Source organism: Notothenia coriiceps, unplaced genomic scaffold (genome assembly GCF_000735185.1).
Source record: "Notothenia coriiceps isolate Sejong01 unplaced genomic scaffold, NC01 NC01_scaffold00000339, whole genome shotgun sequence".
Taxonomy (NCBI): Eukaryota; Metazoa; Chordata; class Actinopteri; order Perciformes; family Nototheniidae; genus Notothenia; species Notothenia coriiceps.
Window position 1 is genome coordinate 1,678,185 of NW_011333040.1, and position 17,633 is coordinate 1,695,817.

The following is a 17,633-nucleotide window of genomic DNA, read 5'->3' on the forward strand; positions in this document are numbered from 1 at the left end:
GAGAGATTTAGATTTTGCCGTCTTCAGCATATTTTACCGGTCATCGAGTCGGTAATCTACTGGCTAACGGCCTATAAACAATTTTATACTATGTAGGTTCTTACAACAACTCGATTCCCGTCCTACTGTCAAAAAACATCATGGCATTTTAAATCACCTTATAACGACATTAATGAAAAAAAAGCATTGTATCTCTTTGACTTCAAAGAGCAAGTTGCAGGTTAGCAACCCAGTGAATAAATGTGGTGGAAAATGGATGTATATCACTAGATTTAATAAAATATATATCATAAATATACACTATGAGTGACATCTGGCGTCGTTTTTGTAAGACATTTTTACAAAAAAAAAGACCCCACCCACGTGTTGACGTCAACATCAGGGGAAAGCGGCAGTCCCTAACGTATTATAGACATGGTTCCACATGCTAGTTTTGACCAGAAGAAGTTGAACATTCATACGAATGCTATGACGGACACAACTTATAATCTATGAGCTGCTAGGCGTACAAGAGACCAGGAGCAGCCAAGGATTGAGAAAAATACGGCCATCAGAGAGAAATGGAGCGTGGTGTAGGAGAACAGGACAGCTGTCTGGTGAGTGACGGCGTTAGCTACAGTTCATGTTAGCTATACGTCAGTCACATCACACACATTGTAAAAGTTAGCTATCATATATCCAGGCTATAACTAAGTAGCATTGATAATAATATTAACGTTACTGGCAGACTTTGACTACTGATCTCACAACAGAAACTAGATGCGCCAAGTATCGAGCCGTATTCGCGTTACCTAGATGCAACTCCACACTACGTCTTAGGCTGTGTACCAGAGGGGAAAGAGAGAGGAGCGAAGAGGGGGAGAGAGAGAGGAGCGAAGGGGGGAGAGAGAGAGCAGCGAAGGTGGGGAGAGAGGTGTAATACGGTTTCCTGATAAACGTTTTGTTTGACAGGCCTCAGCTGTGGAGAGTATGTGCTGCAGGGAGGTGGATGTACTTCGCACAACGCACCCAGGAACAAAAGCTAGCTCCGGTCCTTTTCCTGTTAGGGAAACTGTGGACTCGATGTCCTGACAGGCTGGAGTTTGTGCAACAAACTCAAGCTCACCATGATTACAAATGGTGAAATGCAATGTAAAATTACCGAAAAAATACCAGCTCACTAAATCACAACCACTCAAACCAACTACAAACTACTACCGCGGATTGGGCAGAGAAGGAGTCCGAGAAAGTTGCTCCCCCATGTGACGTAATATGACGCGTTTGACGTATGACGTTGAAAAAAAAAGCAGTTTTTAGTAACAGAGCTCAAAACGGCTCCTTTCCCTCTGAATTCCTGCCCTTATGTCTCGTAAAACATATCAAATCCTGCATTAACCTTTTTAATTGTAATTTTCAGGCAAGGTTAAGCATAAATCTAGTAAAAAAAAAAACTGCAAGTTGCTCTTTAAGCTTCTTTGATTTGAATGGTCAACCACTCACACACTTTATCCTTGACACTTGGATGAACCAATGTTATAGCCTGGGTAGGTAATATTAGAGCAAGCAGAAAGAGTAAGCCAAATTATGAACATTATCCAACTGAAAAACTCAGCCGAGTGTTGCCAACTCCTTTCCAAGAAAAGTAGCTCTTAGCTCTAGCTCCAAATCCAGGAAGTTGCCAAGTTGGCAACACTAGCTAGTCTCCTCAGGCCTCCCTACAAAGCATCTCTATAAAAATGATCATAATTAACTTCAACAACAAACATAGCTATTATAAGTGTTCACAGCTGTCATCCCCACCTCCCTTTTGTTGTAGCTGTTTATTAAAGGATAGTTTAACAAATTAAAACACATATTTATCAACAGTTTTTCCTTTGAATCGCCCCAGCCACAGCTCCACTTACCTTGCTTTAAGTCTGCTTTCTCCCTGCCTTTGCTGGCTCAGTGACGGCTTCTTGGCACATTACCACTACATGTAATTGGAGTGCATTTATATAAGGCTTTTTGTGTCTTTACAACCCTTTAAAGGACTTCTACAACACAAGTCATTATTCTTACATTCATAGGCTGCCACACAAGGTGTCACATGCTCATCAGGGGTCATACACATTCACACACACTCACACTGTTAGCTAGGCAAAAGGCAGCAAGTTGGGGTTCATTATCTTGCCGAAGGACACCAGAGGGTACCTTTAACTGAAATTGAATCCACCTTTCTTGCCTTAAATGAACAAAATATACAAATATACAGCATGCTGTCAATCTTTATCACAGTTCACCTATTCTCTTCTGTCCTCCTTACTGTACATTGCATGTGACATCCTGCCGAGTGAAGAGTGTGTTCATTTATCAGCTTCCATCTTCATCTGTCCATTAATGAGGCGTGCCCTGGTAGAATCAATACTTCTGAGAGCTAAGGAGTTCTCCACGAGGAAATGACGGGGTGTGTGGTGCCGCTAATAGGCTCTTCCATTATCTACATGTCATTTCTCTGCCGCGGGTTCTGAGATGAGCGGACCAAGTATCATAAGCTGAAAGCGGGAATATTAAAGACCCGGTTTAGTTAATCATGTTTCTGTAGATAAATAGGAATGCTCAAATTACACTCTACTAGATAAATTAATGTGGAAGAATGACTTGAAGAAAACCGATGAGCGGAAAGCAGACTTAATCGTGGTATTCATCTGTGTTCCATGGAGGGCAAACTTTTTGTAGTTAAAGCCTAATGCATGCATTTGACTCATTTACTTCTTCACTCTAGATAAAGGTTCCCAGGAATATCATACTCTGCATATCTCTGGCTAGTCGACTCCTATACAGTATTCCTGATCTAATTTTAGGTACATTTTGACAGAAGTAGTAACTTAGTACGTGTTGCCAGCTGTACGAACTTACGTTTATCGATCCCTTTGTTGTGAAAGTATCAAATTACAGTCAATTTCAGCTATTTTATGTATTGAGCTTAAATGTATCAGTTTCTGAAGTGTGTGTGTGTGTGTGTGTGTGTGTGTGTGTGTGTGTGTGTGTGTGTGTGTGTGTGTGTGTGTGTGTGTGTGTGTGTGTCCAGGTGTTCAGCCGTCCTAGCTGTGAAGTGTGTGTCCGGCAGGATCTGGGAGTTTTCCATCTCTCTCTTTGGCACAGAGCCTCAAGTGGATGATGTCATCATCACTGAGGCCACTGAGTTAGGCAAGACATCAGCTGTGGGCTTCCATCTGACCAGCACCACCAGGTGTGTTAGAACTTATTCCATCAAAGTGTTCTTATAATTGAATACAAGCTGCACCTCAAAAATTAGGTGTAGCCATATAGCTTTCTAAACGTTTTGAATCTGTCCTAGAACTTTTTATAGAGGATTTGAATTAAGTCCCTAGCTCTTTGAAAGTCAAATGTAAAGTTTTGAAGATCCTCATGAGGTTTGTTATCCCCTGGAAAGGTTCTAATGATAGTCGCTAACATTCCCATTGTAGGAGGCCAGAGCGGTTCACCGCAGCGTTCCTACCCGGCAGCAGCAGTGAGTTCTCTGTGACACCAGCCTCGGGGGTGTTACCTCCTGTTGGTTCTCCTGGAGCCCCCTTCAGTCTGTGCTTCACACCCAGCACACACAGCAACCACAGAGCAAGGCTAACCATCCAGGTATGTCAATTAGTATCCTCTGATATAGATATGTCTGTTATTATTAAAGTAAGGATGTCAACATTCCCTTACAGATAACTTCTGCAGCCAAACCAACACATACAATGATTGACAGATACTGCTCTAATTACAGACAAAAGATGTGCAGTGGACCTACGAGGTGAGAGGGGAAACCCCTCCTGACCCCCCACCCATCTGTAGCACACCCACCAGAGGCAGCTTTCCTGTGCCAATCAATCCAACCAATCAACAGCCGAGGAGCTTTGTGGCTCAGAACCTCCGTCTCCCTGCCCTGGCTAACTCGTCCCCTCTCAAAGTCCGCAGATAAAGGCAACGCCACTCTCGAACAGCTAACAGCGACGTTTCTGTCTGATTTCCTTTACCCAGCAACATCTACCACACAATGTCACCTCCAAAGACATACCTTTATAATTAGCTATTTGGACTGGCACGTTGCCATATGGCAGCGATGGTGATGGGTATCACCGCTTGTCCTTTTTGTCTCTTAAAATTGAACATTAGTCCTGTTAGTGCTTCTCAGCAGCAGCTGACACACACGGCTGCCAATACTAAAATGTCTTCCCTGTGGCAAGTGAAGTGAAATGACAATTATTTTTAAAAGCAATCTTAAAACTTGACCCAGTTCTTATCTCTTTTCGTTCTGATATAGTTCTTATCGTCAAACATTTTGTTACACATTACATTGGAAGCACTGTAACTGCGATGGGGTCGGGTGCGCTGCCAGAAGGGTGGCAGTGAAGGCAGAGGGTCTCGACGGACCAGACTCGGGCGACAGAAGCTGGCTTTGGGGACGTGGAACTAGGCCTGTCACGATAATTAATTGTGTTGGACGATAAATTTTTCTGGAAATTATTGCGATAAACGATAATATTGTCGGCACCGTTTTAAGACCATTTTAGACATAATGATAATATATAATAATAATTCAAGTACATCCTTTCAAACATAACTTTTTATTGAACATTCAACATTGCAAATGAAATGTGAAATAATATTAAAATATATAAATTAATAAATAAAACAAATTAATTAAATATAATAATAATNTGAGACCCACGGGGCCGTATACGATCCCAGATATCACGTTGTGTTCAAAGCATCATAACTTCTCAGCAGTTTGAGCCAGAGCCATGCTGTGTTTTTCCTCTTAAACTACAGAAACGGCAATAAACAACTCCATTAAGTTTTTCATTGAGAGGCGTTTGCGTATTTCGGTGAAACTAATGTGCGTAGAGTTTTAAAAGATGCGGATAGTCTCACCTTGATTCTAGCGCTTTGCTTATCGTTTTCTGTTTTATAGGTCTATTCTCATCCACAATCTTTGTTTGTGACGTAAAGAGCATAAGAGTCACGTTTCTGGATCGGACACTCTGAGTGGATGCAGTCACAGCCAATCGGAGTCTGATTCAGAGGGTTGCCTGTCAGTTCCGTTTTTATGTGTACTGAAACGAGAGCCGGTATAATTCCACGCGCGATAACCAAATAAAAGTTGGAATACGTTCTTTTAGTGTTTTGAAAGTAAACTGAGGTATGGCAAAGAAGTTTACTGCAGCTGAGGCTTTGGAGCTGATTTTTCAAGGGGACGATGTTGATGAAAATTCAGGCGAATCTGCTCAGCATGCCATGTGTGATATTGGACATGAGATATCATGTGTACTCTTCAAAATTAGCAGGACAAAAAAATGACAATTCCTCACAAAAAAACTCCCATGGACACTGCCCAAAAGAATGGGCATAACTAATGAACAGAATAAGTTAGAATCTTCTAATCAGTTCTGATACAATGATAATAAATGTTCAACCTCCATTTTTATTTATTTTTATTATTTACGGGCAAATATCCCCTATTATAGTGTATATACGTCTCTAATGAGTGACATATATCATTAGCTGAGGTTGTGCTGATTTCTGGGATGTGTAAAACTTGATTATACTGCAAAGAAATGACAATTTATTAGGCAAAACACAAAAATATACACAAACGGAAATGTCCTATGTGGGTCTCAGAGGGTTAAAAGGGTTTATTTGTCCCTTGCTCAATTTAGCCAATAATACCCTCCTCTTAGGTTTGAACTCAAATCAAAGTCTTTTGAATGCCTTTATATAATTACTGATTAATGGGTCATCTCTGCATTGTGATGGTTTGCAGGTGGTGTCCCATCAGCACGCTGGATAGTGAATTTTGACCTGGACTTGACAGATGGACTGGTGCTAGCCGCTCTGCTTGCGGACTACTGCCCGTTTCTGGTCAGTGTGTGTGCACGCGTCTGTTCATTATGTCTTTAAATGACTCTGTGATCAATGTGACAGGGACGCAATGGGGAGGGGGGTGCAATTCACAAACTGTCTGTCAAAACAACAAGTCAAAATAGAGAAGTATATGCAACCTAATTATGTTTACAAGAAAAGAAACGAAGTGACGTAGAAAAAATAGATCACAATGTAAAAGTCACAGATAAACCTTAGCATCAGTTTTTTATGTGTTCCTACCTGCTGTGTTCCTGATTAGATCTCCAGCCTTCGGAGGATGTACACCACAACCAACAGCCTGGAACAGATCCTTCACAACAACATCATAGTAGCCCAGGCTTTAACAGCACTCTCTCTCAACCTAGATGTTCAGGTAAATACCAGATGTGACCAGAAGGGTGCTTCTAACAGCAAGATAAACCAGGCCTATTTGAAGAAAAAAGGTATCTTAATAAGTCTGATCTCAGTTTAAATGAAAAAGTAGCCTGGTCCCTGCTCCATCTCAGGTAAACCAGTGTTAGAAACAGTCAGCCTTCCTTTATACCCCCTCCCAAGTATAGACAGGGTATCCTTTCAGTATGAATTTCAAGATATTAAAGGCAGATCGTATCCTATCAATGTCATAGGCTTGGATTTGTGGAAACACTTCTTTACACATACCAGAGTTAATCTGTGTGTTAAGATCAATGTACTTCACTGCATAGGAATGTACTTAAATCAATGCATTTAAATACTGGTGGACATATTGAGTACAGATTAATATCATCCGCATTGTAAATCCAAGCAAATTTGACAGAGAAATATTAGCTAATTACTGCATTAATTGCCCTATTTATGACTTATTTAGCAGACCTGATGTTCAATATATCACAATGATTAGGTCAGAGATTAGGAAGCACTTCCTTTGTGTTTCTGTGTCCCTATATCTGAGTGTGTGTGTAATGTGTTCAGCCCACAGATTTGTCAGACCCTAATCCAGTACAGATGTTAATCCTGTGTGTTCACCTGTATGAGAGGTTGCCTCAGTACCTGCCACTGCAGACCATCACTCTTTCAGGAGGCCTGCACAGCACTTTCAGCAAACAGGTAATTTACACACACATACACAATACTGATTTGGATCTAAGAAGGCAGCTAAACAAAAATTGAACTGCATGCCTTGTAAATCAAATAAATGAGCATGGTGAAGCTGAAAATAGCTTGGATAATAAGCTCCCAGACAGATAACGACACACAGACACACATTAACAGGATTATAGACACACACATACATTTAATGAGATTATAGACACACACACACTAACAGGATTACAAACATAGACAAATATACATTTGGGTAATGATCCGCATTGTCAAGTTAAGCCACATTAGAAGCCTAACAAAAGTAGATGTCAGTTTGCCTGTACGAAGGAAGATTTATTTGTCATTTTGTTTTCTGGCAGGGCCATTTGTTTGCTGGGGATGTGCTTGTGTGTACCAAAAGCTGTTTCTCTGTGTGTTTTTGGGCTGCAGGTGCGTCTCAGAAGCCGATCATCTGAGCCAATCAAATACCAGGTCTACATTTTAGGAGAGGATGCCCATCTCTTCTCCCTCCCTAATGGATCTTCTGTCACCATTCCTCCAAAGTATGTTTTTTATCTAGAAAATAAAAACCACTGCTTCTCACAGTCCTAATTTTACAGTATCTCACATCAATTCAGAAAATGATCAGGTATGTGTTGCGGCCATTTTACAGGGCTAGCACTGAACTGGCCGTGCAGTTCAGCTGCTCCGTCTTTCAGCCGATGGAGGCCGTCCTCCTGCTCATCTCTAGCTCTCCTTCTGGCCTGAGCAGCACCACCCTCGCCTTCAATCTGAAGACCCACGTCAGCCATATCACACCCACAGTAAGTATCATGTTACCTTTACGCTTACTTCACTACTGCCATAGTTGTCTTCAAGGCTCACATTCTGATTTGTCATTCAGTTGGCTGGACCAAAAGGATATACATGTTTGCCTCTTTTACATTCTTTGTTTTGTAAAATGAAACACCACGTTGTTCAGAGTGTGTGAAAAAGATTTAGTACTGTGTGTAGAAAGTTGGGATTTTTCCGCTATAAGAATTTCTTCATGGCCAGAAATGCTGTTTTTTCCTACTTATATATCTATCTATCTATCTATCTATCTATCTATCTATCTGTCTGTCTGTCTGTCTGTCTGTCTGTCTGTCTGTCTGTCTGTCTGTCTGTCTGTCTGTCTGTCTGTCTGTCTGTCTTTCTGTCTGTCTGTCTGTCTGTCTGTCTGTCTGTCTGTCTGTCTAACTACCCAGCCGTCCATCCGTCTGTCTACCTACCTACCTACCTACCTACCTACCTACCTACCTACCTACCTACCTACCTACCTACCTACCTACCTACCTACCTACCTACCTATCTATCTACCTACCTACCTACCATGCCAGTATTTTGTAATACAGTGTGTTTTTGAGAGCAGTTACAGAGATGCTGCTTCTGTACTGTCTCTCACTAGAACACTGTGAAGTGCAAGTCTCCATGCTACCAGCAGAAAGTGATCCAAGTGCCCATAAATAACCCTTTCAAAAAAGAAGCTACGTTCAGGTAGGTGTCGTTTGTCCACGCCCACATGAAATACGGAATCAAAAAGGTCCACATTATGCATACTCGATTTATGACTTTATATGCTAACTTTTTTAAAGGGTCTGTGCACCCAAAGCTAAAAGAAAACCTAGTAGAATCCAGGTGACATATGTTTTATTTACCCAAGTTTAAGATACTGTGATTACATTTGTGTTTTGCATTGCTTACTACACTAAACAATTCATAAAAACATCAGCAATGTGACTCCAGAGAGAGTCTTGGTATAGTGTGTTTGTCTGTTTGTGTTCTATTGCTATATTGAAGCCTGATTTCCTTATGTGTTTGTGTGTTTAGGGTGGGGCTGGTGGAGTCTCTATTCAACCCTGTGGAGCCTGAAAAGAAGAAAAACAGCCCTGTTCAAAAAGCATCCTCTAATACCAAGTAACACACACCATTTTCACAAACCTAATACACACAATCTAAGACTGGTATACTGTATAGACACATAGTACACACACAGTTAAAGAAAAGGTTTGACACCTGTCATCTTTCTTGCTGAGAGTTGGATAAGAAGATCTATGAGACTGTCATATGTGTTCAGAATCAGAAATCCTTTATTCGTCCCACAGCAGGGACATTTACAGCGTTACAACAGCAAAGAGACAGTGCAGATGAAACATGAAGCAAAAACCAGCAGCCTGGTAGATTACCTTAGCATAAAGACTTAGAAAGAAACAGTAGCCTGGCTCTGTGTAAAGGTGTCCTTGTTCTTGGTAAGAAATCAAATATGTATAATTCCTAAATTGTCAAAGTATTCCGAAGCCCAAGTGTACAAAACAGAAAGCAGTCTGAAGTAAGTGTGGGGGAAACCTCTGAAGCAATTGGAGTCAGGACTCAAAGAGAGACACGATGGAGAGCTGGAGCTTTGATGGCAAACACTGACGGTTTATTTGGAGCTTCTGCCGGAGAATTCACAAGACATGTCACGGGCCACGGTTTGAACATACGGTTGAGATGCCACAATCAATTCTGAGGAACTCTACCCCAGACCCATGTATTTAGCTAGTTCAGAGAGAATAATCAACATTGTGCATAACAAGATAGAAGCATAACACCTCTATCAGCTGACGCCAACAGGCAGGAACAGGGAGACAGAACACTCAGAGCACAGCAGCCAAGGTTACAGGTGCGTGTGCTCAGTCAGGACAGAATGAACTGATAAACTGGGTCACAGTTATGGGCCTTGGAAAATATTTCCCCAACAGTATTCAAAATGTAGTTCAAACTAATTAAACACAATAAATCAAATAGGTCAACATATTCTACATTTCTGAACACAGAAGCCTTAAACAATAACACTTTTACACTTGGAAGAAAATGATCACCCGTGCCCATGCACTACATATGCTCCAATTGAGAACAGGTGTTTCCACTGATTGAGTCTCTACTTAAGGCTGCAGTTTTCTGTTGCTCTGCTTGGACTTCACGAGAGGGTAAGCACAGCATCGTTATGTATGACTTCAAATAAAGCTTTCTTGAACAAATAATGACTTGGGTTTTATTTGACCAATGTCCAGCAAAGTTATGAATGTGTTTACCTCAGTGTGCCTTTTACCATGCCCCTATGCCAACTGTGATGAACGCGTCTTCTTCACAACTGTATATTAGATAAGAAGTGTGAAGTGGCTCATTCTGGGTTTTCTGAAACCACATGGAGGTGAGGGTGTCCGACACACATTTCCAAAAAGCATGCAGAGAGATGTTCTTAGTTTAGCCTCGAAAATACGATTTGTTAAACGGTAAGCTCCGGACTAAACTTGCCAGATAAAACAGATTCCTCCCAAATCCAAAAACTGCTATTGTGACCAGGCAATCGTCAAAATAAAGTGACTAAATAATGCGCTAAATACTTAAAATAAAGTGCCACATAATGTNCAATCACACTCCCTGTCATTGACATAATTAATAGATAGTTTAGCTTCTCACCATCATTTGCGGTGGCCAACTGACGTTAACGATCGTAACTGAAAGGCTGCCTGCCAAACGTAAACATTCAGCCACGTGACATTCAGCCAAACTCTCGCGAGAGTTTTACGCAAGACGGATCCTTTCTAGCCATAACCATGTTTATGCAGCACTGCACGTGGAGATGTGGACGCGCAAGTCGCGCAGATTACGAAGGCCTACATGTATACAAACCTGCGGCGGAAACCCCTCTTGTCTGTCAGTGAGTGTGATTATTTTTATAAAAGTAACGAAGTAACGCGTGTCGGGGGCAATGTTAGTAACTTTGTAACGCGTTACACCCAACTCTGTTCATCACCTAAGAGATTTGTAAGGTACATAACGCTGCACAGACTTGTGTGAACATAAAAACTGTTTACTGTCTACGTAAGTCTGTTTTTTGGATGCCGCACATTTTTGTTGAACATTTTTGTTATAAATCTTCTGACAGCTGAACTCGCAATTATAGGGTGTAGCCTACCTTTTTAGAAATGCAGCCTTAATGTTTCCCAACTTGACTACACACACCTTCAAACACAACGTCCGTCTGTATCTTGCGACCTGATAATAATGACATCCGATCTAGTCATCAAAACACTCATGTTTGCATATAGCACTGATCAGAATTACACATTACAAAGAGCTCCAAAAGGGCGAAACACCAGAACATTTAAATATGTTTTCCACACAAACATAATACACCAACACATGCATACAAATACTGACCAAGGTTACAAAAAGGTTGGAGATAAGAATGTTAAAACTACGATGGCCAATGGTGCGTTCACTGGCTCCTTGGACGAGTTAGGAACTATTTCTCTGGACTTCTACTTGTGATCTTTGACCTGTAAAGTGGAAACAAAATGGACGATGTGTTGTCTTTTATTGCTCAGAACATTCAAACAAACTGTTGATATCTGTTTCAGAGTTCAACCCTGAGTCGTTCATTTTCCCAGTAAGGACACATTTTTGGGGATTATTCAACAATGCAACCGAAATCTCACAATGTTAATGAAAGTGAAAGCCTTATTTGTGTAGCCCCCATTATTCAGATCTTCTCCAAAATGTTAGGTGTACTTCCTCGGGTCATGCTACACCCGTCCACCAAGTTACATGAAAATCAGACCTTGTAATCCTGATGAAAAGACGTACTGAACAAATAACATTGGTTGGCGAATGCAAAGATTTCTTCGGTTCAAATAAAAAATGGTTTGGTCTGCAGGATGACTGATTAGGATGTTAAGAAATGATGAATCAATGATTAGCTGCTCCTACATTAAAAAGATTCCAGCTCAGATGAATTACACCTTTAACATGATGGTCGCTTCTTACACTTCCTCAAAAAGATGGTTGTAGATGAACAATACAAAAACTAAAAATCTTGCCAAGTATATTTGTCTAATGTCTCAGAATGTGTCTTTACTCCTGATATAAGATGTAATAACTTCAGAAGTAACACTGCAGTGAGATATCCGGTCCTGTTTTTAGACAATGCATCATCTTGTTCAGTCAAAACATCTTATTTTGAGTTGTATCTCAGATCAAACACATTTTTTTTCACATATTTATTAGAAAATCACCAACTAACATCAGAACACTGAACACTTTTGAGCATTTGCTGCTTATATTGAAACACAACATTTCCTGAATCAGGTCAAATATAGTTCAAAATAAGTTCTTCTACTTGTACTTTTTATTTGTATTAGTCTTTTGTCTGTGTTTGCTTTTAGTGTCAGGATGGATCCCTTGTCTTTTTCTCTGCAAACAAAACCTACCTACGGGCACAAATAAAGAACCTGAACCTGAAATATAGTTCAAAATGAGTTCTCCAGCTAATTACAAGATGTGATTTATCTAAATATCCCTTCTTATTTCAAGAAATCTAACAAAGCTAATGTTCACTTGTTCTATTGGCAGATTTTTTTTCTTATTTCAAGTGAAAACAGCTTGTNTTTATTTTTATTAGTCTTTTGTCTGTGTTTGCTTTTAGTGTCAGGATGGATCCCTTGTCTTTTTCTCTGCAAACAAAATCTACCTACGGGCACAAATAAAGAACCTGAACCTGAAATATAGTTCAAAATGAGTTCGTCCAGCTAATTACAAGATGTGATTTATCTAAATATCCATTCTTATTTCAAGAAATCTCACCAAGCAAATCTTCACTTGTTCAGATTTTTGAGCTTATTTCAAGTGAAAAGAGCTCGTTTTCATTATTGTTTAACTTGTTTTTGGAGCAGCCTTTTCCCCAGTGAACATATATTAATCATAATGAATCAATCAGTTGTCGATAACCTTTGGTAGCTTGGGACTTCTCCAACACAGAGGAACAGAAATAAGAGTAAACTATACGTGAGAGACAGCTGTTTGACACCAAGTTGATGGCGCTTGTGTGACAGCAACACGCCGTTAGCACTCGATTAAATGTCTTCTGTCATACACTGTAAAAATGCTGCTCCAAAAACAGTAAATGTATGATAAAAAAGNAGGTACAAATAAACAGAATCACACGAAGCCTGGTTAGTGTTGCCTGACTTTATAAAGTCTGTTTTTTTTTATAAGTGTGTTGTGTTGTTGCCTTCTAGTCACTTTGCTCAGCCCTACTGCTTGTAGGCAGGCATGACGAGACTCTTCAGTCGACCCATGGTTCAGGGGAGGTGGGTTTAGTTTCCTGCACGCTTCGACGTAAGAGAGACGTAAGCGACGCCGCCTCTTAGCTCCGAAGCTCTTGCTTCTAGACCGACAATTTTTTGGAGCTGGAAGTGAACCGGATTCCGGAGCTAAGAGGCGGCGCCGCTGCGGTGTGAACAGGAAAAAACGGTACTTTTCAGGCTCCAGCTCCGAGCCGGCGCTGAAAACGCGTTGGTGTGAAAGGGGCATGTGTCTTAAGCAATGTCTTGCTACTTTTTGAAAGCTCAATAACACATACAATCCTTTCTGCACAGTGGTTTTACAGTAGCTTATCAAAATAGCTTATTTAGCAAAAAGACAGGGTGATTCTCCTGCTGCTCAGGGCTTCAGAAGCTAGATAAAGGTGGAGAGAGGTACAGTATGAGCTTACTCCTCAGAAGAGTACCGGGTTGTCATTAAGGAAAGCTGGTTAGTATGCATCTCTCCCCACCTGAGACACCTTCAAAGCATCAAACATTGCACTTCCTCCTCCTCCTAATCAGGAGTCGACTATGAGGATTTGAAGGAGAACTGAGTTCATCTCTGGTGCAGCTGTATCAGGTTGTGTAGTATGATATCCATACACTGTGAATGATTATGAATTTCTTCCCTCCTCTGCCGTCTTTCAGTATAAAGAAGATGACTTCAGACAAGAGCTGCGGGGATGAGATGGAAGGGAAGGGTTCAGACTTCAGTTAGTACATCACACACATCCACACATGTTACTTAATCACTGTTAATGTGTGTGTGTGTGTGTATACAACTTTATTCGTGTCTGTTTGGTGGTGGTCCATTTCAGTTTGTCTGTGTGCACAGGTGGTGAATGCAGTGAATTCCTGAGTGCAGTGAGGAGTGTTTGTCTGAAGCCAGGCCAAGCAGACACTCTGAACATCCACTACCTGCCCTTCTTCCCGGGCACCAAGTACTGCTCCGTGCTGCTGGGTTGCCCACAGGTCAGTGTCCGTGTCATGTGTGTCTATCCCTTGAAAAGATTTGTAATACATATTTTGGCCTATAACTTGAACTATGAACACTGAATTTCGAAGCTTGTAAATGGACCATTTACAGTGCATATTTACCTTATAGGTGGGAGATATGGTGTACATGGTGAAGGCCACAGCAGAGTTGCCTCTTCCCTCCCCTCTTACCGCTAGGCCCAGTGCTAACATAGTCTCCATCCCCAGCAACTCCGGTAGGAAACCTGTCTCCATAATATATATATATATATAAAATATTTTAGACCATTATGGCACAATCAGAGGTAAACTATATGATATTAACTGTAGCTGTTTTTCCATTAACATTTTAAACATTACCCACCTACTAACCTACACTGATATCAAATAGATGATCATTCATCATTTTAATTCATGTATCATTTACATAATTGTTCCTTTTCCTCAGACAACATATTGTTATGATATTGAAGTGGCACTGTTAGTAATATAATCACTTAAGCTGTATCACCTAAATATTAAGTAGTGTGTGCATTGTTATTAGCTGATCCAATAACTTCACTGTTTTGTTCCACCAACAGACCCAGCTGTGTTAGTATCAATACTCAGCCTACACTGCAAAGTGGGCCAGGTGTGTGAGGAGTTGCTGCGTGTGCCTCTGATCAATATGGCTCGGGAGCAAGCTCTGGCTCTCTGGGGTCAGCGCAGCATGACCGCTGATGAATACAGGAGACGCATGATTACACACACTCTGCATAGCAGCACCGTGAAGGCGACCACTGCTGTACGTAAGCTCTCCAAACAAATGGTGGATTCCCTGTTGTCCATATTTTACTTTCTGTCCCTCTTGTCTCTTAGGCCCAACTCTTCAGAGGTGTTTACCAAGGTGAAGAAGTGGAATACAGCGTGGAGGTTTCTTTGCCACAGAAATTTGCTTTACCCAGTACCGTTACAGTACCTGTAAGAGAAGAAACCAGAACCCCATGGGAGAATCCTGCAGGTACACACACATGAGAACATACAGAATGTATTGTTGTGTGAATGATATGTGAGTAGATGTCATGGAATGCATGAGAACGAGACATCCTGAGGTGAAAAGGTTTACACTACTCCTTTAATTATCAACGTCCTTCCCTTCATAAATCTCCTTTTCTGTGAGGTCATTAGATTGTGGCTGTGTGGACATCCCAGTACGTTTCCAGGCGGACTGCGTGGGCCAGTTTACCTGTCAGGTGATCCTGAGGTCCTGGTGTGATACCAGGGTCTATGTTCTTGAAGCACAGGTTACTTCACAGGTAAATATCAGCTGATATCAACCTTAGTCAACCTGTACATTGTATATTAAATAAAAGCAGGGTCCCTGCGGGGTCTTAAAAAGTCTTACATTTGATCATCTCAATTTAAGGCCTTAAAAAGTCTTAAATATGATCAAAAAAATAAGAAAGGTCTTAAATATGATTTAGAAGGTCTTCAAAATTATCGGATTTGAAAGGTACTTCTTTGTAGCGATCGCGTCTAAATGTGTGTTGTGGGAAATGTCCGGGCTGCAAAGTAACCAGTACGGTAAGAGCCTTTCAGTTCCCCCCAACAATTTGTATTGAATTAAATCAACATGGAACCAGTAATCACTAACTTTGTTTCCCCCGGCCCCTTATCGGAGAACACTCAGCTAGTAACTAGCAACCAAAGCTCAGCATAAGCCGGCAGTCAGAAAACTCAGGTATCCTTATCGAATCTACTTACAAAGAAAATATGGGGAAGTTAAAGTTCAAGCCCGTATTTTGGTTGGAAAAACATCGAATTTAGTGGGCTTGTTGATACCAGTTGAGCGGGGAACGTGGTTTGGACAGCCCGCTTGGCAGCACCTTTTGCCAACAAAAAAATTGTTGTTTGTTTAGCTAATGCAGCGTTAGCTAGTGCAGCAGCTCCCGCAACAAACACGGGGCGGACCTCCAGGCGACGTTTTTGGGTCTACTTAAACCTAAAAGCGGAGGGCTGTGGCGCAAATACCGTAGTTAAACACCATCATCACAACAGCCAACGATGAGATTGTATAGGCCAAGGCACCAGCGCAGAAGCTCTGATATAGCTCCTTGTCCCTCATCACACACAACTTTTTGGCTAACACGCTAACAATAAGTTTTCAGTGTATTTTATGCTGTTTATGTTCAATCATCGTTCTTATGTGTGAGACATTGAATAAATGTACTTTGTAAAGCTAATTATGGGGACGTATTTCTTCTTTCATAGGCAATTTTCTAAAAGTTCCTATTCAAGTGGGTCTTAAAAAAAGTCTTATTTGAGTGGTGAAACCTGCAGGAACCCTTAAAAAAAAGGTATTGGTTTTTTTCTGTTATGATAATGTTATATACAAACTCATCTGTGGACCGACAGGGAGGATCCGTCCACTTGGGACTTTCAGATCACCTGCTCACCGTTCAGTCACACAAGACATAACCACTCGGTGAGGGAGAAAAAGGAAAATAGCATTTAGTCAGATCCTGTGTATTAAAAGGAGGCAATGATAAGTCAAAAGAAAACAGCTTGTTAATTTTTCATGTGGTAAATTCAGTTTTCCAGCCTTTCAAATTAGCGGATTTAGTCTACATAAGGTGTGTCTGCTTATTAAGCATATCCTAAAGCCCATTAATTAATTATGAATATCATTTAGAAGGAATCTTCCAAATGACCAATCTGATTGCTTGAAATGAGTGGAAGTCCATAAGACGGCAAAACCAAACATGTGTGGAAATTATAACTATATATTTTGTAACAATTTAAACGTGGACTAAAACTAATCATATTCAAAGTTTTAGTGTTCAGAAAATAGAAAATGATTTTAAATTGACAGCTGTAGAAAATGAGCTTTTAACATGTTTTGAAAATGGTTTAAAAAGTTTGTTTTGAGCTCAAATAATCATGCCTATGTTTTCCTCGGCAGCACAATGAGACTCCCACCTAAAGGACTGCGAAGAATCGCCAGGGCAGAGCTGTATGGAGGAGGATTTTTCTGGGCCCCAAACGTTGAATGTGCCAGCAGGCGACCAGAGCCTGCTACCCCCCCCTCAAACTTTCAACCCTTCTGCACGATGCCACTGTCATACGGGTAAATGCTATCTCTTGTAATTAAAGTTTTTCAATGCTTCATAGTTTTCTCTCGGTGTGTTTTGATTTGTCCAAAAAATCTTATTCAATCACCACTTTCTGATTAAGACTGGAGCCATACGAGAACGGTACGCAAACAACGAATTCGTATCAAAAGTCTTCCGTCACCAGAAACGTGTTGAGTTCACACGAAAGCGCTGGAGACGCTGTAGTGCATATGCGCGGGCCTGTAGCTTGGGCGCTGTATTCTGCCACAAATACACTAAAAGCAGCGAAGAAGGACTTCCGCGCTTTCGTGTGAACTCCACGTTTCTGTGACGAAGACTTTTTTGATTATCGAATTCGGTTTTTGTTTGCGGTTACGGTTCCTCGTTATGGCTCCAGTCTTAATCAGAAAGTGTGTGTTGAATAAGGATTGTGACAAATCAAAACACACCGAGA

The 17,633-nt window shown here is 40.9% G+C and overlaps 1 protein-coding gene and 1 long non-coding RNA gene across 2 annotated transcripts; both read left to right on the top strand.

Annotated features, from left to right (window-relative positions):
• The first annotated feature begins 3,049 nt into the window (after positions 1–3,049).
• LOC104942264 (uncharacterized) lies at positions 3,050–4,233 on the top strand. Its single transcript, XR_797988.1, has 3 exons — positions 3,050–3,208; positions 3,447–3,612; positions 3,746–4,233. It is a non-coding gene; the product is annotated as an uncharacterized lncRNA (long non-coding RNA).
• Positions 4,234–5,218: 985 nt separating this feature from the next.
• Positions 5,219–16,544, top strand: LOC104949937 (uncharacterized). The gene is made up of 15 exons (XM_010776380.1): positions 5,219–5,258; positions 5,783–5,880; positions 6,143–6,256; positions 6,835–6,969; positions 7,396–7,508; positions 7,619–7,769; positions 8,393–8,481; positions 8,815–8,901; positions 13,761–13,825; positions 13,948–14,084; positions 14,218–14,323; positions 14,669–14,871; positions 14,946–15,087; positions 15,255–15,382; positions 16,482–16,544. The coding sequence occupies exons 1-15, from the start codon at positions 5,219–5,221 to the stop codon at positions 16,542–16,544; spliced, it is 1,671 nt and encodes a 556-aa protein (XP_010774682.1).
• Positions 16,545–17,633: the final 1,089 nt, after the last annotated feature.

What these genes read in the sequence shown, in the direction of transcription:
- LOC104949937 (XM_010776380.1), top strand. Translation starts at nt 5,219, where the DNA reads ATGTTGATGAAAATTCAGGCGAATCTGCTCAGCATGCCAT. An exon ending in CTCTCAACCTAGATGTTCAG is followed by an intron (nt 6,257 to 6,834) that starts GTAAATACCAGA and finishes TAATGTGTTCAG; the next exon opens with CCCACAGATTTGTCAGACCC. An exon ending in CCCATGGGAGAATCCTGCAG is followed by an intron (nt 15,088 to 15,254) that starts GTACACACACAT and finishes TGAGGTCATTAG; the next exon opens with ATTGTGGCTGTGTGGACATC.